Raw genomic sequence first — 23,955 nt, 5'->3', positions numbered from 1 at the left:
TCCACATACGTGCTAGCTGTCAATCACACTAAGCAGTGTTACATCTGGACCCTCTGTTCAAACACAGTGAATAAACATGGATCCTGGGCACTCAGGACACAGTGCCAGGACCCATGAGCATTTCCTGCTCAGCCTGGTTTGCAAAAGGATTTCAGGTAGCTAACAAGGAAACATAAAATTGATGGGATAGCAGAAATTAAGAAATGCTCTTAAGGCAGCTTTTATCATTTTTTCTAGCTGAAGCTATATAGCAATAGCAATACCACCCAGCCCTATAGTTTTGAGACATCACCTCCTTGATACGGGAAAAAAACCCCAATAATCCATGGGAGCCTTACCATAGCCATGAACTGACTACTCATTCATCACCTTTATGGGTCAATCTCACTCTGCTAACATATGATTAATCCAGTGTGACCTCATCACTCACAAGGGAGCACAAAGTATCTTGGGTCTTCACTTTCAGAGATCCTCAGTTTGGTTTTTCAACCAGATCCCCTAAGCTGTATACAGAAATAAACGCCTGTTCCACAAGCTATGACCACAGCAGACACTGAGCAAAATCCTAACCAAAGGCTAGTTAGGGGAAGAACCTTAATTGATATTAGGTTTACAGCTTAATAGCAAGACCTACTTGGCAGGAATGAGTCAAATCTTAAAGGTACAATGATCAGGGTTTCTGTTTTGCAGTTTTTCTTTGTTTCAGCTTTCTTTAGAGAGATAAGCACCACTTAAATAATATGATCTAGGCCTGCACCAGATATAATATCTCTTCTCCCCATAGGGAGGGAACAAGGATACGCAGTTTTTAAAAGATCTCAAAGCTAATGAATGTTAACCAATTTTGGAGAAGGCAGACCAAGCATAGCAGACAGAGAGCAGAGGCCACAGTACATACGCCACCTAGATCTCCGTACAAACACAGTTACGTCAGAAAAGGATACACTGACATATTCCACTGAAGGATGGAAAGAGGAAGACTCTACCCCTCTGTCCTCGCATCTCTATGTCCTGATAAATCCCATCCCCACCTACTTCCTGAATAATTGCCTATATTTGTACTTTCTGGCCAAGATCAGTTCTAAATGATATAGAAACTACATACTGTTGGAGTTTCTTCAAATTACCTTGGCCTCCCCTGGAACAGCCAGGAAGATGTTTGTTCTTGGTACTTCCTATCTCTTGTTTTCAGCATTTTCTTATCCTCTCCAGGATAGTAGTGGCATTTGAACAAGGAGCTCTAGACAAACCCACACCTTCAATGCATAGAATAAATCTGTAATGTATGATTCCACATGGCGAATGGTGTGCATGAGAGAGAGATAAAGAGACTGAGATCTCTTGTGGGGTGGAAGAGGGTAGCCCAGCATCCCTCTCTATCAGTCAGGGTTCTCCAGAGAAACAGAACCAAAAGGAGGGAGGGATGGAGGGAGGGAGGGATGGAGGGAGGGAGAGGGAGGCAGGGAGGGAGGGAGGGAGGGAGGGAGGGAGAGAGAGAGAGAGAGATCTTATATATATCTGATATCTTATATATCAGAGAGGATATCTATCTATCTATCTATCTATCTATCTATCTATCTATCTATCTATCTATTGAAATTGTCTCACTGGAAACTCAGGCAGAAATCGATGCTACAGTCTTGAGGCAGTTTCTTCTCCAGAAAACCTCAGTTTTTGCTCTTAATGTCTTCATCTGATTGGATGAGCCTCACCCCTATTATGGAGGATAATGTGCTTTACTTAAAGTCAACTAATGGTAGATGGTATCCACAAAAAAATTTCAGACCTAGGTTAGTGTTTGATTAAATAATTGGCTACTACATCCTAGTCAAGTTAACACATAAAACCATCACACCTTCTAATCTGCTCTGGGTCCTCGTTCCCATATAAAACACCTAACCTTCTTCTGGACACATGACTGCCGCAAAGCACCTTTCCATTTCCCGGTAAGGCCATTTCCCTGCCCATGAGTCAGGGATGTAGGGAAGGAGAAATTAAAAGCTTTAAATTTTGTCTTTTGAAAAATTTTAATCTCCGGAGAGACATTAAGAAATGACCAGCTTGGATAAAGATTTGGCATCTGGTTAAACTAACTGTCATCCACAGCGTTTCCTCCTCCAAGAGCAAAAATTAACCCTATTGGTGTTTGGCAACAGGCCCTCCAACAGGGGGTGATTTGATTCTTTCTCCATCCTATGTCAAACCTGCAGCCAAGCATCTCCCTTGGCCAAAGTGCTTGCTCTAGTCCCGCAGGGAACTTGTTCTTATGCTCTGGGGACATGCATTTTGCACACACACCACCCAGGCTCTGCCTAATCCAGCTGCCATTAAACCGAGCATGAAATGGCACAATTTTTTTTTCAAAAAGTGCATATCGGAAAAAGAGAAAAGAATATTACTTTTCCTAAACTATTCATTCTCCTTTCACATTTAACATATAAATAAAGCCTTTGAATTATTCATGCTGGATCAATCAAACTCTTGGTGTCAACAATGTGCTGATTCAGGCTTTTTCTAAACTGACTGGTCTGCCCCCTGGGGACCCACCTTTCCCTAATTACCATCACAAATCAAGGTACATTAAATAGGCTTCCATGATTGGGTGATCTGATAATTGTGAACTGGGTGATTTTCATACTTCTAAAACTTAAAAATAACCTTTTTGAATAGTACTATAAAAGTACTTTGGGGACTTCCCTGGTGGTGCAGTGGTTAAGAATCCGCCTGCCAATGCAGGGGATACAGGTTCAAGCCCTGATCCGGGAAGATCCCACGTGCCGTGGAGCAACTAATCCCGTGCCCCACGACTACTGAGCCTGTGCTCTAGAGCCTGTGAGCCACAACTACTGAGCCCGTGTGCCACAACTACTGAAGCCCACGTGCCTAGAGCCCGTGCTCCGCAACAAGAGACACCACTACAATGAGAAGCCCGCACACCACAACTAGAGAAAGCCTGAGTGCAGCGATGAAGACCCAATGCAGCAATTAAATAAATAAATTTATTAAGATAAAAAAAAAAAGAATGCATTACCTTTCCTCCAAAGGTTTCAGTATGCCTGACAGCACTTCATTTAAAAAAAAAAAACGTGGCGGGGGGGGGGGGCTTCCCTGGTGGTGCAGTGGTTGAGAATCTGCCTGTCAATGCAGGGGACACGGGTTCGAGCCCTGGTCTGGGAAGATCCCACATGCCGCGGAGCAACTGGGCCCGTGAGCCACAACTACTGAGCCTGCGCATCTGGAGCCTGTGCTCCGCAACAAGAGAGGCCGTAACAGTGAGAGGCCCATGCACCGCAAGGAAGAGTGGACCCCACTTGCCGCAACTAGAGAAAGCCCTCGCACAGAAACGAAGACCCAACACAAATAAAAATAAATAAATAAATTTATTTAAAAAACAAACAAAAAAAGTATGTCGGAAGACTAATTAAAGACTAAGAAATGAAACTCTGGGAGCCAGATGAAAAAGAAAAATTGGTGAAAGTGCTCTAATTTGAGTCCCCATCCCTTAAAGCAGGAAGTGTTCCGCTTCCTAACAGAGGACGGCTTTTTGACTCTGCTGCCCTCAGGCATCTGTATACTCTGTCATGTTTCTACTGTATCAAAGGACCTACTACTGTTTCATTCAGAACATCAATACAGTATAGCCTAGCAACAAACATGGCCTTTCTTCGTGTCCTTGAAAGAACCACGTGGCAAGAACTAGGGAACTTCATGCTGCCCTTAGGTTTGGCCACCCCTGCAACAAGAATATCATGAACACTCGTTACACTGAATTTGGGAGATGCCCAGCAGTCTTTTCTGAGTTCATAGTGCTTAATCTCATTAGCTATCAGATACATGTCTAATCTGATGTTCAGACTCATGTCTGCGTGTAATTGGGTTCAATGTGTGTAGTTAACAATAAAGCGGGTACTGGTCCCACAGAGAAGTTAGATGTCTTTGAAGAATCCATTAACTAACACGAAGATGGAGGAAAGGGAACAAAATTTCACACATTTCTAATTAAGGGCAGGAAAACAAACCAGATCGAAACCCAACCAAATTTCTGGACCTAATGGTGTCATAGTTCAGCAACCGCTCTAATGTTCTAGGGATTCCTACATAATAAGCATTAGGTTCATCTTTTTATTCATTTTGATAACATTTGTCTGCTGACCAACTACGGTGTCCTAGTTGTCCTAGGTGCTTGTTGGGACAACTAAGGCTGGTAATAAACTAGTCCCTGTCTTCATGGAGCCTAGTATCCAGATGACTCTGACTAAAGATTATAGACCAACCTATTTCATTTGAAAATATAATTGACATACTATTTATTTCCTGGAATCCTAAATTATCAGCAGGATTTCTGTTTTTCTTTAACATGCATCCTAAGGGCCTTTTTATTTTTATATTTTTTAACATCTTTATTGGAGCATAATTGCTTTACAATGTTGTATTAGTTTCTGCTGTATAACAAAGTGAATCAGCTGTATGTATACATATATCCCCATATCCACTCCCTCTTGCGTCTCCCTCCCACCCTCCCTATCCCACCCCTCTAGGTGGTCACAAAGCACCGAGCTAATCTCCCTGTGCTACGCGGCTGCTTCCCACTAGCTATCTATTTTACATTTGGTAGTGTATATATGTCAATGCTACTCTCTCACTTCGTCCCAGCTTACCCTTCCCCCTCCCTGTGTCCTCAAGTCCATTCTCTACGCCTGCGTCTTTATTCCTGTCGTGCCCCTAGGTTCTTCAGAACCTTTTCTCTTTTTTCTTAGATTCCATATATCTATATATAGATTCCATAAATACGGTATTTATTTTTCTCTTTCTGACTTACTTCAGTCTGTATGACAGTCTCTAGGTCCATCCACCTCACTACAAATAACTCAGTTTAGTTTCTTTTATTGTATATATGTGTCACATCTTTTTTCTTTCTTTTTTTTTTTTGTTGCGGTACGCAGGCCTCTCACTGCTGTGGCCTCTCCCGTTGCGGAGCACAGGCTCCGAACGTGCAGGCTCAGCGGCCATGGCTCACGGACCTAGCCACCCCACAGCATGTGGGGTCTTCCCGAACCGGGGCACGAACCCATGTCCCCTGCATCGGCAGGCGGACTCTCAACCACTGCGCCACTAGGGAAGCCCTGTGCCACATCTTTTTGATCCATTCATCTGTCGATGGACGCTTAGGTTGCTTCCATGTCCTGGCTATTGTAAATAGAGCTGCAGTGAACATTGTAGTACGTGACTCTTTTTGAATTATGGTTTTCTCAGGGTATATGCCCAGTAGTGGGATTGCTGGGTTGTATGGTAGTTCTATTTTTAGTTTTTTAAGGAATCTGTTCTCCATAATGGCTGTATCAGTTTACATTACCACCAACAGTGCAAAAGGGTTCCCTTTCTCCACACCCTCTCTAGCATTTATTGTTTATAGATTATTTGATGATGGCCATTCTGACTGGTGTGAGGTGATACCTCATTGTAGTTTTGATTTGCATTTCTCTAATGATTAGTGATGTTGAGCATCCTTTCATGTGTTTGTTGGCCATCTGTGTATCTTCTTTGGAGAAATGTCTATTTAAGTCTTCTTCAGCAGGATTTCTTTAATCATTCACTCCAGAAATTTAATTCTACTCCTACTTCATTCAGTCCTGATCCTCATATTACACCCATATCCTTGTACATTATGTCATGTTCAGTCCAGTCCCATACATGACCATGACTTTCCCAAGCCTGTTGAAAGATGGAGGAAAGGGGGGACTTGCAATCACTGGACACCTTATTCTGTGCCAGCCCTTGTGCTACGTAAAAACTGAAGCAACTCATTTAATCCTCCCAATAATTATCAGAAGTAGGTGTTATTATATTTCTTCATATAGGCAAGGAGATTCAGGCTCCAAGAGAAGGAAATGAGAGAAAAAAATGGGTGAGAAGCAGAGCTTAGCTTCAAAGCTGGAGTAACTGACCCCAGAGGGCTGTGCTCATCAAGGTCCCTGATCAAGCAGCCCACATGGAAGAGGCTGTGGGTCAAATGATATAGTCTCGGTCCTATAACATCCTGCACATTTAGATATTTACTGGCTGTGTGGTCTCAGGGGCAGGACCTAATGGCTTGGAGCCAAAGCCTCAATTTCATCCTCTGCACAAAGGGGAGAGATGCCTACCTGATAGAATTTCTATGAGGATTTTGACATGCCTGGCACACACCAGTTCCTTTAAAAAACTGCTAGTGGGCTTCCCTGGTGGCGCAGTGGTTGAGGGTCCGCCTGCCGATGCAGGGGACACGGGTTCGTGTCCCGGTCCGGGAAGATCCCACATGCCGCGGAGCGGCTGGGCCCGTGAGCCATGGCCGCTGAGCCTGCGCGTCCGGAGCCTGTGCTCCGCAACGGGAGAGCCCACAACAGTGAGAGGCCCGCGTACCGCAAAAACAAAAAACGAACAAAAAAAGAAACCAGGAGAGATGGGGCAGGCAGGATGAGCCCCACAGTACTCTATGTTTCCCATAAACAGATACAGGTTTATAGGTATTCTGTGACTCTTAAGAAAAAGTAGGTGTTATCCTACTGCAATCCATTGACCTAAGTATTGTACTAATCAAGGAAGTGATCTGAGAGGAAGTAAAGGACCCAAATCCAATTTAAAAGATATACTAGTTCTACAACCATTCAGTGTAATTATTATTTATTTAGACATCCCACAGGTGCCATGACTTGGTAATTCTATGTTCTGTTGAGGGTTCAGGAAATGACTGGGGTTTAATGCAGTTTAAACAAGCCGTAACAATCTCCCATTCAGAAAGCCGACCACCATCTGGCCTTTCGCTAGGCATCTTAAACGATTTCTCAGGCATAACCACACAACACACTCCCAGGAGGAAGGCAGAGGGAGTGCTCCGTGCATAAGGCAGCTGGAGCCCGCAGAGAACTGGTAACTTGTCTAAAGATCACACAGTTGTTTGAAGGGAATGACAGCAGTAGAATCCACAACTCCCAACCTCAGGTTCAGGCTCAGCCCATTGAGCATGGAAGATGCTCAGATGGCCCCAAGCCACAGCACCCCAGCACTCTGGGAACTAGCACCTGAGGCAGCCATGCAGGGAGGATGGGGCTCAAAACCTGGAACTGACAGACCATGACTGAAGATCAAGAAAGGAAGGAATGAACTAATCCATACCCATGAATGTTGTTGTAGGATTACTTTTTTTTTTTTTTTTTGCGGTACGCGGGCCTCTCACTGTCGTGGCCTCTCCCGTTGCGGAACACAGGCTCCGGACGCGCAGGCTCAGCGGCCATGGCTCACGGGCCCAGCCGCTCCGCGGCATGTGGGATCTTCCCGGACCGGGGCACGAACCCATGTCCCCTGCAACGGCAGGCGGACTCTCAACCACTGCGCCACCAGGGAAGCCCTGTTGTAGGATTACTGTCTGCCCTTGCTGCCTACCTCGTAAAATTCTCAGACATCTAGGAAATCTCCTTCGGACATTTCTGAAGGTGAGAAGAGGGTGGCCACCCTGCCCTTTCCTCAGCATACATGCTGCATCTCCTACCCCCAGGGTAAGTATCAGTATTTCTTCTCCCCACCCTTTTATATTTATGCAACTACTCTACAATCACCTAAGTTTCAGTTATTCTATCAAGCAAATTTGCAATGGATCCCAAATACTGACGTCCTTACTGGTAGTAGTGGAACCGCTAATCATACTACCAGGACTGGCAGTTACCAGTCGAGTTATATACACTTGAAATCCTGTGAACCTGAGAGACTTAACTGCGTGACGAACAAAAGTAACACTCCACGGAATAACCAACAATCACATCTATAATAAGCTTGAGTTGTCTTTTTTTCAGCATCATACCTTTGAGAGGCATATTCCTACCCATTATTTTAAAACATAATTGTTCCTTTGGCCTCAATAAATGATGTCTCAAGTTTACAGGTCACCTGCTAGATGCAATTTACTAACAGGCTGCTTGCTTCCCCACTCTGTTCCCTCTCTGACCCTAGCCCCTCGCCACTCACTCCTAACACCTAAGACCCAGCTCAGAGCATAGGTTACGAGAGGCCACGCCCACCTTTGTCCAAACATTAGCGTTGACTTGGTCTCAGCTTCATTGAATACCGAGGGAGAACAGCAAATAACGATGGTGGTTCTACAGTTCCCACCCAGAGAGTCCTGAAGAATCCTAGTCATCTTGCTGTCCCGGTATGGCACGTGTGTTTTCTGTTTAGGAAAAGAAAAAAGATTGGTTGTTACAGCCCATTCAAAGAGAAAATACAGAGGCAAGCAAGTTAGTGATGGGAGCTGGGCTTAGAAACATGTGAAAGAAAAACCTGTTGCCTGGTCTTTGGATCTTGCCAAAGTTTACAATGCCCATTCCGGGACCACCCGGGTCATACGAAATTAGCATCACCATTCACACATTTTAATGGGCTAGATTTCCCAGCAAGCAGGGCATCCACAGCCAGGATTTCCCCCTGTCCCTTTCTGAACAAAAACAAATGAATCTCTGGGGTGTGTGGCAAAGAGAGTACACGAACTCAAAAGGTGACTTCTCATAATATCATTGAATAGATGGGGACAGGATCACTTACTGTCCCTTCTGCCAAGGCAGAGATCACGTTTCCAAGAGCAGACAAAGACTTATTGATATTTTTAGCTTCGTCGAGAACAGCTCCCTCGGCACCAGTTTTGCTGACCTACCAGAGAGAAGAGAAAACAGTGAGTTGTACAGGACAGCAAAAGCACAGAGGAGAAAATTCCAATTCACAGGAGGGCAAGCGGGGAGGAAGGGACTGACGTGAATCCTCCTGGAATGCAGGGGAAAATAAAGGTAAGTAAGAATCACGCTGATAAAACCTTCCCTTGTACCTGAGGCTGGGGATTTGTTCTCTCCTTGTCATTTTCCTCTCAACTAGGTTTTAGGGGGAACAGCTGAGATGCCTCAAGTGTAGAGCTGCGGATGCTTCCCAGGGGACATTTGTCCAGGGACACCAGGCTCCAAAAGTGTTGTCACTACAGAAAGGCTGGGGTCCTGCGAGACTGAACCACAGTCTACATGCCCAGGAAGCATTAAGAGAAAACACGGTCCCAGCCACAATGAATGCACTATTGGGAAAACGTAGATTACAAGCTCCAACTTCAAGCAAAGGACAAGAAGTGGTAGGGATGGTTATCCGGACTCTCTGCTCCTTCCCTACTTATTCCCATAGCAAGAAAAAAAAAGGAACAATCATCCAAAAGGAAAAATACTCGACAAGACATGTAAGGCAAGAAAATGTACGTTACATAGTGAATTTGTCTTTTTTCCTCTGCAGTTAGAGGGACCATGCACCATTCCTCCTCGGCTGTGTTATTACTGGTAATTTCCTATTTACAGCATTTGCTCTAGGTAGAAAGCAGTTCACAGATGCTAGAAAAAAGGGAACTCAACATGACTCATAGCTCTGCTGACTGGACAAACGACACGGCGGGGAGCGGCTGCACTCTGAAGAAAGAAAGAAAAGCAGGGAAATGATTTTAAACTGTGCGAAGATGGATCTCAATTCTGTATAAAGGAGAAACTTCCAACGATAGAGATGAATGCATGTCCAAGGGGAGATTTTTTTCCCAAAGAAAAATTCAAAGATTTCTCTGGAAATCATGTGTGGGTCCCCTGCTTACAGATGAAGAAATCACAGAGCTGCTGTGTCACAAGTATTAATAGTAATAGCCTATTCACAAGGTGTTGTTTAAGGTGCTTTCACACTTGAGCATCTTAGCTCCATGAAATATGCGAGACAAGTACAATCACCTTCCTTTCACAGACAAGAAAATTTTGAGCTCCAGGGATGTCAAATTGCCCACCCAAGGGAAGAACACCATTTAAGAAAGACAGGACTAAGACCCAGAGCTCTCTTCTACTAGATCACACTGCTACATTCACGTGGACACATCTAAAGCAAGGAAAACAGATGTTAGCACAGGAAATGACGTGCAGGACCACAACTTTAAAATGCCTCATAAATATCATAAGTAATAACCACTGACACTGTGCAGGCCTCCACTCTCAACTGCCTGCATTAAGCACTTTTCAGCTGCATTTAGGCCTTAAGTACTCATCTCTGTGCTCTAAAGGGAAAGGGGGCGAGCTTGGGAAGAGGGAAGGGGTCACTGGGAGCTTTGTCTGGACCCATACAACAGGTGCGGCAGCAAAGCAGGTGCTAGTTGCTAATGGCCGGTCTAGAAGTGAGCAATGCTGCTCTCTACTCCCGTTCTGGTGGGCATCTGTTTAAAGTTACAAGCCTGGACCAGTTCGATTTTCGACTGCCAACTAGGAGGATACGTGTGATCTGCTCAAGGCTGTACAAACGCGGACAGGAGGACAATCCAAGTAGCCATTACTCACACGGACGTTAGTGCCCATAACCTGGCGTCCAGCAACTCAGCGGTGGGAGCAATAAGTGGGGATCAATGACACAGTTTGGGAGACTGACTGAGCTTCAGGGCCGGCCCTGATGGGGACAGTTAGCACAACATCAGAGATGAGGGAGGCCACATGGTATTGTGCACAGAGACTTCCTCTGTGATGTTGTCCGAGGTGGGCAGTGCCCCCAGCCGGGGTGTGGCAGCAGGAGCCTCTGGTGGTGCTATGGAAGTGAGGCTGGGAGGGCAGAGGGGAGTTTCTGGGAAGCCTATTCGGTCTGGAGTATGGCCTCAGCCAGTGCCTGGGAGAGCATGGACAGGGTACAGATGCCAAAAGAAAACCCTCACAAAATCAGAGAAGGGTCAGGGCTTGTGACTAAAACACTGGCTCCAGGCCCCGTAGACTGAAGGGAGTGAGGCTGCCCACATAGAACACGGTCAGTTCACGCCTCCTGCAGAGAGAAGCCGGGAAGGCAGGGAGAGCCCCACTTTCCAGATCTTCTATCAGCAAACAAACCTGCAGAGGCAGGTCTGCCACATTCCAGCGTCAAAGCCCCTTCCTGGCCTATTTGAATCTGTTAAAACACAGAGATCTTTCCTGTTCTCAGAAGTTCACGTCCCTCCAGCATTTGTGCCGCTGCCTTTGCCAGGCTAAGTTCACACCAACACTCGCCTCATGTCATCATCAGGGTCTATTAGGCATAAATCAGGTTGGCATTCAAAACACCTCCTGTGACATGAATAGGGGACTTCAGGACCAGAAAAGAAAGAGCAGAGAAATGAAGGTTAAATTTAATAACATCTTAGCACAACATCGGAAACTTTAAAAGCTCTTTAAAACCAGGGAATAGAAAGACATACAAATTATCCCATTGCACATTGAAGCAAATAACGGGGAAACTGTGGATAATACAAATAAAGAACCAATTACCTTTTCGCTCCCAGCCAAATCAACTAGATAAAGCTTCCCACTGAGTTTTTTTTCAGTCTCTACATTCTCTTGTTTAATATTAATCAGGAAGATACTGTGACTTCTAGAGCTGTGTTCATTCATGTCTGAAAAGGAAAACAGTTTACTGGTCTACAAAGAACATATAAATTTAGGTAGCAAGCATCTCAATAAAAAACACAACAAATCATGCCTAATAGCTCCATTTTTTGTAAGTCCACTCAATTTAAAAAATTACCTGAGACCATTTCTCCTGCAAAACAACGCTCACTCTAGAAATGAAAGATTTTAAATATTTTCACGTGGCAAAGAAATTAATCTAAAAATCGTGGTCAGTGGTTTAAGACAACAGAGTCTCGAGCTCTGCCTGAAGCCGCTATCCTCCAACACGCCAATCCAGCCTACCTCTCTCCTTGAAGAGCTCAAGTCTTCTTCCCCTGCCTCATTTTAAGTCCCTCAGCCTTTATCATTCTGACTGGTACCTGATGTATTCCATCTTCTTCACGTGTGTAAGCCTTGCCTTATCAGTGATATCATAAGCTTTCTTAAGGAAGAATTATGACTTTCTTAAGGAAGGATTAAGACATACATTTCTTCTATAACCCATGCTAGGCACATAGAAGGCCTCAAAGATGAAATAGGCTTCATTAGGACCAAGTACCAAAAATAAAAATCTTCTTGGACCCTGGTCTTTGCTCACCAGGCAGGCAGAGACCCCAGTGACTGTTTTACTCAACCCCACTAGCAATTATTTCTCAAAACTATCTAACCAGGGGCTTCCCTGGTGGCACAGTGGTTGAGAGTCCACCTGCCGATGCAGGGGACACGGGTTCGTGCCCCAGTCCGGGAAGATCCCACATGCTGCGGAGCGGCTGGGCCCGTGAGCCATGGCTGCTGAGCCTGCGCGTCCAGAGCCTGTGCTCCGCCATGGGTGAGGCCACAACAGTGAGAGGCCCACGTACCGCAAAAAAAAAAAAAAATCAGTTGCATTATATATAACAATAATGAACAATCCAAAAAGGAAATTAAGAAAACAATTCCATTTAAAATTAGAACAAAAAGAATAAGATACTTAGGAATAAACTTAACCAAGGAAGTGAGAGGCATACACTGAAAACTATAAAATGTTGCTAAAAAAAATTAAAGAATACACAAATAAATGGAAGGATAATCCTTGTTCTTGGATTAAAAGACTTAATATTATTAAGATATCCATACTACCAACAGATTCAATGCCATCTCTATCAAAATCACAATTATGTTTTTTGCAGAAACAGAAAAGTCCATCCTAAAATTCAGATGAATCTCAAGGGTCCCTGAATAGCCAAAACAATCCTTAAAAAGAGCAGAGTTGAAGGTCTCACACTTGCTGATTTCAAAACTTACTACAAAGCTATGGTAATCAAAACAGTGTGATATTGTCATAAAGGTAGACATATAGACCAATGAAATAGACAGCCTAAAAATAAACCCTCACATAATATGGTCAAATAATTTTCAACACGAGTGTCAAGAGTGACCATTCCATGGGGAAAGGACAGTCTCTTCACCAAACTGAAAACTGGATATCCACATGCAAAAACGAAGTTGGACTCTTCCTTTAAGTCACATACAAAAGTTAACTCAAAAAGGATCAAAGACCTAAATGTAAAAACTAAAACTATAAAACCTTAGAAGAAAACATAGGGGAAAAGGTTCATGACATGAGATTTGGCAATGATTTCTTGGATATGACACCAAAAAACACAAGCAACAACAGCAACAAAAAAGATAAATTTAACTTCATCAAAATTAAAAACTTTTGGGCAGGCTGAGCCTGCACATCCGGAGCCTGTGCTCCGCAACGGGAGAGGCCACAACACTGAGAGGCCTGCGTACCACAAAAAAAATAAATAAATAAATAAAAACTTTTGTGTGTGAAAGGACACTATCAACAGTGAAAAGGTAACCCCCAGAATAGAAAATATTTGTACATCATATATCAGATAAGGGATTGAGATCCAGAATATGTAAAGAACTACTACAAATAAACAACAGCAAAAAGTCAAACAACCCAATTTTTAAAACATGGCCCAAGGACTTGAATAGCACTTCTACAAAGAAGATGTACAAATGGCCAATAAGCATATGAAAAAATGCTAAAGATCACTAATCATTAGGGAAATGCAAATCAAAATCTCAATGAGATAGCACTTCACACCCATTAGGACGATGATTAAAAAGAAAAGAAAAAAAAAAACAGAAAATAAGAAGTGTTGGCAAGGATATGGAGATATTAAAAGTCTTGCACACTGTTGGTGGGAATATAAAATGGTGCACCTGCTATGGAAAACAGTACGGATGTTCCTTAAAAAATTAAAAGGAGAATTACCGTATGATCCAGCAATTCTACTTCTGGGTATTTACCCAAAAGAACTGAAAGCAGGAAATTGAACAGATATTTATAAATACCTCCATGTTCATAGCAACATCATTCACAATAGCCAAAAGGTAGGAGCAACACAATGTCTATCTGTGGATGAATGGAAAACAAAATGTGGTCTGTGCATACAATGGAACATTATTTAGCCTTAAAAAGGAAGGAAATTCTGACACATGCTACATGGATGAATCTTGAGGACATTATGCTGAGTGAAACATGCACGTCACAAAAGAACTTGTATCATTCCACTTATATGAAGTACCTAGAGTTGTCAAATTCACTGAGACAGGAAGTAGGGTGGTGGTTACCAGAGGTTGGGAGGAAGGAGTATAGAGGGTTATTATTCAATGGATATGGAGTTTCACTTTGGGATAATTAAAAATTCTGGGAAAAAAATTCTGGAAATAGGAAGTGGTGATGGTTGCAAATATTGTGAATATAGTTAATGCCACTAAATTGTACACTTAAAAGTGGTTAAAATGGTAACTTTTATGTTATGCATAATATAACAAAATAAAAAACAACTTACCAGAATGATAAGAAAAATAGTAATGTTCTGGATGAACAGTTCTGAACCAGGGGGCCAAGATGGACTGTCAGGTATATCATGAATAATTCATAACTAACAATAACTTAAGAAACAGTGAAAAACTTCTTTACAAATGAGAGATGCTATTAGTATAAGAATATCAGTCTTACATTCTTTCCTATATGCGTATAAGCAGAAGAGAAAGAAGTAGAGTTTAACCTACACTGTATACAGGTCTAGGCTCACCTATGAAACTTGCCATGTATAGGAATATCATCTGATACATTTGTGGGGGTAGGGAAACAGTTGAGAATTACAGTTCTGGACCAAAGGATCATAGCACCAGTCAACCAAGCAAAGCTTGACTCTCTTCTACACCATGCAGGGAACTCACTACCTCTCCAGGTAGGCTTTACTTGGGGCAGCATTAAGGACTAGAGTTCTTCTTGTGATAGGTTAAAATCTGCCTCCGTGTAGCTTCAACAATTCTGGGTGGTCTACTCATTCAGATCAAACAAAGCAAGCTGACTCTCTTTCTTAATGTCAGCACCTTGAAGGTATTATGAAGAATATGTTCAGAAACACTGCATTGCCCATATGCCCTCCCCAGATATTTTTCTCTCTTCAAAGCTAGAAATCCTTCAGGGACTTCCCTCGTGGTCCAGTGGCTAAGACTCCATGCTCCCAATGCAGGGGGCCTGGGTTCGATCCCTGGTCAGGGAACTAGATCCTGCGTGCCGTGCCGCAACTGAGAGCCTGCATGCCGCAACTAAAAGATCTCACCTGCCGCAACTAAGACCCGGCACAGACAAATAAATAAATATTTTTAAAAAAAAGTTAGAAATCCTTCATTCTTTCAAGTCCTCTTCACATGAACTCACTCTCATCTGTGCACACCTCATCTGAATAAGACAGACAGCCCCCATCTTTTCATGGAAACTCTGCTGCTCTAAACACCACGTGACCTGCTTCCCTGAGACGGGCCGAGGAAGGCATCGCAAGGTAAACCAGCTGACCTGACTATGTTTGTTACCAACAAGGCATCACAAAGTTTAGTCAAGCTCCCGTTCCTCCATGTCTTTCTTTTCCTTGTTTACAAAGGGCAGAAATCTAACATGGTTTCTTTCCATGCGTATGACTGGCCTATAGAATCTGTTGGTTTGGATTTTTTTTAAACAATAACAGAGTTAAAATAAATGAACTTAGAAGCTTACTTTCTTCCCCCTTTAGTTGGTTGGTTGGTTGTTTACCCCAGTGTTCAGGCTTAGGCTGTTACCAGGGCCCAGAGAGTGAGTGTCACCCGACATTTCCAACAGGCCCCTGGACAGCAGGAGGCGCTGTTTCCCAGGACCTGCCCAGGCCCGCTGGTACTGCTTACACCCCTGTGTTTTGAGTGCCTGTCACTGCTTTACAACCGCCTTCCCCTTCATTATTCCATTTGGACCTCATTACCCCCACCCAACCTGGTTGGTAGGCAGACGTTTGTGTCCTAAGTTAGAGGGGAGGAAACACCACCCCAGGCTTACTCGTTACAGCCACGTGGCGGTTTGCTTTGCCTTCATCTATCACGTCCATGACCTCCTCGGGGCTTGACACAAACCGCTCGGTGCACCCCTGCAAGACAGCCAGATCAGGTTGGTCATGGAAAAACTGAAAAGCAACATGACTTTGAAACAACTAAACATTTTCCCACTTCTCTTCTAGAGCTGCCAATCCAGAGAAAGGCTGCACTGTCGACCCAACAACTTTTCCTCCTCGCCTAGGGCTTGCAGTGTACATTAAAAAGAAGTCTGGGGCTTCCCTGGTGGCGCACTGTTTGAGAGTCTGCCTGCCGACGCAGGGGACACGCGTTCGTGCCCCGGTCCGGGAGGATCCCACATGCCGCGGAGCGGCTGGGCCCGTGAACCATGGCCGCTGAGCCTGCGCGTCCGGAGCCTGTGCTCCGCAACAGGAGAGGCCACAACAGTGAGAGGCCCGCATTCCGCAAAAAAAAAAAAAAAAAGTCCGAGCAAACGCTAGGAAACCCAGAAGTAAACCACAAAATAAATGCCAGATTTTAGGTACATATCCATACTCATCAGCAGTGGAGACAGAAAATAAAGAAGGAAACAAATGACGGAAAAAGAAATGGATGAAATCTTGCTTTGCCTTTCAATCTAGCCACCAACTTTAATTAGATACTGAAGTTGTAGACATAATGCTATGACAGGCTTCTCCTAAGTGCAAAGCATGAGCAATTGTACTCAGTACCAAACCTCTTTAAATGTGAATAATGTTCAGTTCTCCAGTTCTTACCTCATGTGATTTGACATCTGTGATATACTTACATAGAAACAACTGAAGAAATGGAAAGTCAGTTTTTTTAACCAGATGAATATTAAATATAAGGAACATGATTAAATATCTATATGCAGTTTATAAGGTAATATTCTGGGCATCTCACGTAATAATTATGACAGTGATTGGAGGGAAATCAATTGCATCATCAATCAAGTTTTCCTCATACCTTTACGTACGGGACTCTGTTTTTATCTTCATGAACAGCCAAGTTTGTCTTGGATACTACAGAGATGATAATGATGACATGCAAAGAAGAAAACAAAAGTTAAAGACCCTGTATTGGAGAAAAAATCGAAATTGTTACAGAAGATAGGTAAATCTAATCACTTTGCAATGACTCAAGTTAAAGCTTTGGCTGAGAATAAGCAGATAGCCTGAAGGCGATAGAACATCTCTATAAATTCCTTAAGCAGAAGTGCTGTACATCATGCCAACCTTTCTGGACTTCAGTTACAGAACAAACAAAATACAAGAATTCGGGTTACTCACCATCGAGTAAGTCCCTGATTTTGTCCAGGTAGATTTCAAAATAGGAAACCTGATTAAAAACAAATTGATTTTGAAACAGAAATGCCACCCTGTATTTCAAAAACATCATTATTAGAACTCGTAAAAGCTTTTTGTTATGCCACGAAGGGTAAGAAGAGCTCTACAAAGTGAAGATTCAGAGTCTAGAGGGCGGAGCCCCAGCCCACTCCCCTGGCCTCCTGCTTCCTGCTTGTCAGCTAGCTCTACAAGTCCCTGCTCAATGGGCCACTCTCCATCCCCACATCAGAGTTCCCTTCACTTCCGGCCAGGTGTTATTTACATCCTGTGCTAGACAGCCTTATAGGAGGACTCTACCTTTTCACCTTAGATGAGCACCAAGCAAACTTCTAGGTATGACAACAGCTAGAACAGAACATGTCCTTTGCAAGTAACTGTCAAAAATCAGTAGACCTGGGCTTCCCTGGTGGCGCAGTGGTTGAGAGTCCGCCTGCCGACGCAGGGAACACGGGTTCGTGCCCCGGTCCGGGAAGATCCCACATGCCACGGAGCGGCTGGGCCCGTGAGCCATGGCCGCTGAGCTTGCGCGTCCGGAGCCTGTGCTCCGCAACGGGAGAGGCCACAACAGTGAGAGAGGCCCGCGTACCGCAAAAAAAAAAAAAAATCAGTAGACCTCACCTCAGGCATGACATTAACAGCCTCTTCAGACCAGGGAGGGAGCATGTTCCAAACATTCACATGAAGAAGGTGGGGAGGGGGATAAGGGCAGTTTGCTTGGAACTACAGAAGAGTAGCAGGGAGAGAGCTGGTGATAGTGGCCAGCTTTGGGGAGCCCAGGAAGGATCTGAGCAAAGTGCAATTTAATGAAACACAACGAGCCTGTGAGGGGAAAGGACGCCTTCCAATGAGCTATTCTCAAACTTCAGTCCCAGCACTGCCTATATCAGCATCTCCCACGGCGTCTGTTTAAACTGCCCTGAACCCTACTGCAATCCTGAATCAGAATCTCCAAGAACAGGATTCAGGAATCCACTCCTAAACTCCCCAGGTGATTCTTAGGCGAATTTTGATATCTGAGAACAACTTTAACTGGATACGTGATCTTGGAGATTTAATTCACAAGTAACCAAGACCCTAGACCTCAGTGTTCCCATCTGTCAAATGAAGCCATTCGACGGGATGATATCAAAACTTCTCTCTAGGATTCTGTACTGTCTACACTTGCCATCGGCAGACCAGATCAACTGTCCTCTCCCTCAAGTTCATGGGGTTTTTTTCTTGAAATCTAAACAGAGGACTGAGCCAAAAAGGTGTTTTAAAAGTTGAAAAGTAGTTGTAAAGTTGGGATGTAACTCTACCTGTGAAATCTCACCCCTATAGCCCAGCTCTGGACCGGTCCTGCCTCGAGGCAGGGGAAAGTGAAAACTCCCTAACCCAGCACTAGTCCCAACCCAGCTCAGCCCTGGTTCATTATCTTTTGTCCGTGTCTCAGGCTGGAACCTCCTGATGCCTCGTTTCTCTGAGATCTGGGGTCCTGGCTTCAAACGCTGGAATCTGTAGCTGAGCATCCTCTCCCTAACAACCTCTGCCTGCTTGAATGTCTGTCAAACAGCCCTGTCACTGACCCTCTCTGTCACAGAGACAACTACCTGACCTTTGAAAGACCTACTGCTCTGGAAACCTCTCCCTGTGGCTGGAATCCTGGGGTCTGCTTGGCCTCTAACCTTAGACATTTCTAACCCAGCCCTTCTGCAGCCCACTCAATCTTGGTTCCAAACCATTTTATGTATTTCAGAATTGTCTGGTCTTCATTAAGACTTTTCTGTTATCTTTGAGATCCTAAGCTTGTGCCCTTACTTCCATAGGTTACAGAGAAAATTAATGACATCCAAAGACCAACTGTGAACTACATATTAGGAAATCTGGCAATTAGAATCTTGTTCATTTAATATAAGTAGAAAGAGAATCCTGATTTATTAGTTTCTTTTTACCATAGCAGATAGTGGCTGCTTTGGGGTGGGGGGTTGAATTTTCTTATTTTTGTCACCTCAAGTACTTTGTAAAACCAGATGGAAGAAAAACAAATAAGCACTGTTTGGCACTAGGAGAAAGCATGTTCAGAAATAATGTTTAAAACCTCTGTGAGACCAGTCAGAATGGCCATCATCAAAAAATCTACAAACAATAAACTCTGGAGAGGGTGTGGAGAAAAGGGAACCCTCTTGCACTGTTGGTGGGAATGTAAATTGATACAGCCACTATGGAGAACAGTATGGAGGTTCCTTAAAAAACTAAAAATAGAGCCACCATATAACCCAGCAATCCCATTCTCGGGGCATATACCCTGAGAATACCATAATTCAAAGAGTCATGTACCACAGTGTTCACTGAAGCACTATTTACAATAGCCAGGACATGGAAGCAACCTAAGTGTCCATCGACAGATGAATGGATAAAGAAGATGTGGCACATATATACAATGGAATATTACTCAGCCATAAAAAGGAATGAAATTAAGTTATTTATAGTGAGATGGATGGACCTAGAGACTGTCATACAGAGAGAAGTAAGTCAGAAAGAGAAAAACAAATACTGTATGCTAACACATATATATGGAACCTTAAAAAAAAATGGTTATGAAGAACCTAGGGGCAGGACAGGAATAAAGACACAGACATAGAGAATGGACCTGAGAACACGGCGGGGCGGTGGGAGGTGGGACGGCGCAGGGGGAAGGGCGGGGGAAAGGGTAAGCTGGGACGAAGTGAAGGAGTGGCATGGACATATATACACTACCAAACGTAAAATAGATAGCTAGTGGGAAGCAGCCGCATAGCACAGGGAGATCAGCTCGGTGCTTTGAGACCACCTAGAGGGGTGGGATAGGGAGGGTGGGAGGGAGGCTCAAGAAGGAGGGGATGTGGGGATATATGTATAGCTGATTCACTTTGTTATACAGCAGAAACTAACACAACATTGTAAAGCAATTATACTCCAATAAAGATGTAAAAATAAATAAATAAATAAAACCTCTGTGGGACTCACTTTAAGGAAGAGATTTTCAATATTGCCTTAATCAAGCCTCTTTTTCTTGTTTAAGCCTGTCACTACTCAGTTCAAAATAAGAAGCAGTCAATAACGAACCTGCTCATTTACAATTATTATTTGTGAAATAAGACAGCCTAACTACAAATGCAGGACAGGAAGCTGGACTGTAAAATTCAGCCCTAGACGTGAGTGTTCTTCCTCCTCTTCTTCCCCTTCATGCTGGGGCTATTTTTATCTTAATAAGATTCTAATATGAGACCTTATTTTGAGGGCAATAATTGGTTTAACATCTTACTCCAGGATTATCCCATAAGAGCCCTATAGTGGTTTAAGGTAATTTAAACGCAAACAGCCTTAAAGATGCACTAAGCTCCCAAATCTTGATCCCATCAAAGCAACAAGTGTCTGTATCCTCAGATATAAAGAAGTCTAGCAAGGAGGAGAAGCTGGCTTCAGCCAACAAAAGGAGCTGTAAAGAAAAAGATATGCCGGATGTACTTTATAATTGGGCAAACAGTTTCTGACTTGTTTAAATATAATTTGGGGAAGGTACACAGCAGAAATAAGTAAAGGTGGAAATTTAATACAATGGAACAGGTACTGCATGTGGGGTTGGTCAGATCAAGAATCTAAATCTCAACTCTGGGGCTTCCCTGGTGGCGCAGTGGTTAAGAATCCGCCTGCCGGGCTTCCCTGGTGGCGCAGTGATTGGGAGTCCGCCTGCCGTGCAGGGGACGCGGGTTCGTGCCCCGGTCTGGGAGGATCCCACATGCCGCGGAGCGGCTGGGCTCGTGGGCCCGTGGGCCATGGCCGCTGAGCCTGCGCGTCCGGAGCCTGTCCTCCGCAACGCGAGAGGCCACAACAGCGGGAGGCCACAACAGTGAGAGGCCCGCGTACCACAAAAAAAAAAAAAAAAAAAAAAAAAAGAATCCGCCTGCCAATGCAGGGGACACGGGTTCAAGCCCTGGTCCGGGAAGATCCCACATGTCACAGAGCAACTCAGCCCACGTGCCACAGCTACTGAGCCTGCGCTCTAGAGCCCGCGAGCCACAACTACTGAAGCCCGTGCTCTGCAACAAGAGAAGCCACTGCAGTGAGAAGCCCGCACACCCCAACAAAGAGTAGCCCCCGCTCACCACAACTAGAGACAGCCCGCGTGTAGCAACGAAGACCCAATGCAGCCAAAAATAAATAAATTAAATAAATTAATTAAATCAATAAATCTCAACTCTGCCGAGGACTTGATATGTCACTCTGGCCATCTGGCTCTATATCTTTTTTTTTTTTTTTTTTGCGGTACGCGGGCCTCTCACTGTTGTGGCCTCTCCGTTGCGAAGCACAGGCTCGGGACGCGCAGGCTCAGCGGCCGTGGCTCACGGGCCCAGCCGCTCCGCGGCATGTGGGATCTTCCCAGACCGGGGCACGAACCCGCGTCCCCTGCCTCGGCAGGCGGACTCAACCACTGCGCCACCAGGGAAGCCCCTGGCTCTGTATCTTTGAACTTCAGTTTCTCACCTCTAAAATGATGGGCCTAGGCACCTGGGTCCCAGCCTTCAAGGATGATCAGCCTCTTGGTTGATCTGCTCACCTCCAAGTCTGCTAACTGCCCCTTTCTCCTCCACCCCCTTGTCAAACCTGTCCCCAGTCACTGTGGCGGGGACCCTACCAGCCATGTGCATCCTGGACACAGCTGATCGGAGTTGGGAGCAGGGGGTACCTACTGGAGGCTGGGCCAATGGGCACCTCCCCAGGGGAATGATGAATTGGAAATAAGGGAATGTAGAGCAGGAGCTGCCATGCACCCTCTTTTCCATACACAGAAAAGAGAAAGATGGTCTGAAACACGGGAAAGAAATTAAGCAAGAGGGTGGGGATTAAAGAAATTAAGAAACGTGGGGACTGTGATGGAGATGGAGTTACTTTTGGGGGTAATGAAAATGTTCTGGAAGTAAACAGTGATCATGGTTGTACAATTTTGAAGATATCCTAAAAACCATCAAACTGTACACTTTAAAAAGGTTAAATGTATGGTATGTGAACTATATTGCAATTTTTTTTAAGTTAAAAAAAAAATAGGAAAAGCAGAGCCTGGATTTCTTACTTCTCCACAACTCCCCGCCCCCATGCCTGCTGTCAGATTCTGTATCTTACAACAACTTCCTCTATTTGCTTAAACAAGTAGCTTTCAGTCACTTGCAAACAAAGGCGTTCCAATGAATATACCCCTTCTACCAAATGTTATGAATTCACAGCTATAGTTGAGAGTAGAAATCTCTCTTTCAATTCAAATTTAAGCCAGAACATAGGTTTGAAAAACAAAAACAAAAACAAGGAGGAAAAGAATTCCCTTTCCTAACATTTCTCAGAAAGTGCTCCTCAAAATACTAGTCTGTCATCCTCCAAGGAGGGTAAAGTATGTCCACAGTCAAATAACATAGTAAATATAATATAGTACATGTCCACTTTGCAGAACTGCATTACACGTTAGCATATTTAAGCTTGGGGTAAGTTTAACATTGTTCAAGAAAGCATTTTCCCAGCTAATTTGACCACATACGCCTTTTCCATCGTAGCCCACTGAGTAATAACATGAGGGATTGTATTCCATGGAACACACTTTGGGAAATGCTGTCCTCACCCAATCATGGACACAGGCCAGTCAGATCTACAGAAATCCACAGGGTAAAGGGTAGAATTCAGACAACTACCAAGATGATTCCATCCTAGAAAGGGCTTTGACTTTATCTCAGGATCTCCTCAGTATTAGCCTGAGTCATTAACTAATAAATATGGTTCTGCTGATCACAGGAATGTCACTTAAATTAGATAAAATCTTCTATGTATACATAAAAGAAAAGCAAAGAAACACAATCTGGGACTCAGTTTCTTCTCTTGGGACTCAATAATAGCACTTACCTTGATGTGGAACTCCAGGTTCTCGTCCATGGAATAGATGTGGTCAAAGATGTCGTGTGCGATCCTTGGGATGATGCCCATGAGTTGAGGGTCGTGTAGCTTCCCCTAGGGAGTGAAAAAGACAAACACAGGGAGCTAAAGAGTGCTGGGCGACATGTGAGAGGGAGAGAAGGGACCGAACCTGGGCTTCTTAAACAGGACTCCGTGGAACAGGGAGCACCACGCAGGACTGCCTGCTCCCTAGGAGATCCACCCGACCTACCAACAGACCGACAGTTAGCGGGGTAACTCAACCGGGCAGGGGAGAGCATGTCCTGCTGGCCTTGAAGGCCCCCAATATCCCCTCGTGCCGTCACTGCGGGCAGCAGATCAGTGTGTATGTGGGTGAGCGTGTGGGTAGGAAGGAGGGAAAGGGAGAAAGAAAGAGGTTACGTGTGTGACTGTAACATACTAAACGTGGGCTGTGTTTTGGAAATTTTACAAACTGACCAGAACCTGCAAATCCAAGTTAATCTGCCTTAATGAAATCACCTTGCGAGCTGATAGATACAGTTTCATTCACATCATCGTTGCTCAAAAATTTCTAAGAAACTTATGCTGGAAATACCTTCAGTAGCACTTGACACACCAATCAAGAAGATCCATTTTATCGATTTCTTTTTAAAATCTGTAATTCCCAGCCCGAACTGTTCCAAATAATTTTTGGCTGTTTCTAATACATAAATCTGCTTATAAAATATTCTCTTATTATTTCCCGGCCTTTTTCCATTTCTATTCATTTTACCTAAGGTGTGGATGGATCGGTGAATGTTTCTGTTATTTGGACTATCACTAAATCCATTTTCAAGATCCAGAATTTGCCACCTCTGAAGAGTTTCAAAAAG

The 23,955-nt window shown here is 44.1% G+C and overlaps 1 protein-coding gene across 1 annotated transcript in view; it reads right to left on the bottom strand.

Moving 5' to 3' along the window:
* KIF5C (kinesin family member 5C) overlaps nucleotides 1–23,955 on the bottom strand; it is a 147,026-nt gene that overhangs the window by 54,385 nt on the left and 68,686 nt on the right. The window contains 7 exon segments of the mRNA XM_065881158.1: nucleotides 8,052–8,200; nucleotides 8,572–8,676; nucleotides 11,313–11,437; nucleotides 15,808–15,895; nucleotides 16,788–16,843; nucleotides 17,111–17,159; nucleotides 23,072–23,176. Coding sequence (XP_065737230.1) covers nucleotides 8,052–8,200; nucleotides 8,572–8,676; nucleotides 11,313–11,437; nucleotides 15,808–15,895; nucleotides 16,788–16,843; nucleotides 17,111–17,159; nucleotides 23,072–23,176 — 677 coding nt within the window.

This window comes from Phocoena phocoena, chromosome 7, assembly GCF_963924675.1.
Source record: "Phocoena phocoena chromosome 7, mPhoPho1.1, whole genome shotgun sequence".
NCBI classification, from domain to species: Eukaryota; Metazoa; Chordata; class Mammalia; order Artiodactyla; family Phocoenidae; genus Phocoena; species Phocoena phocoena.
Note: the sequence above shows the minus strand (reverse complement) of the source record. Positions and strands in the feature narration are given on the sequence as shown.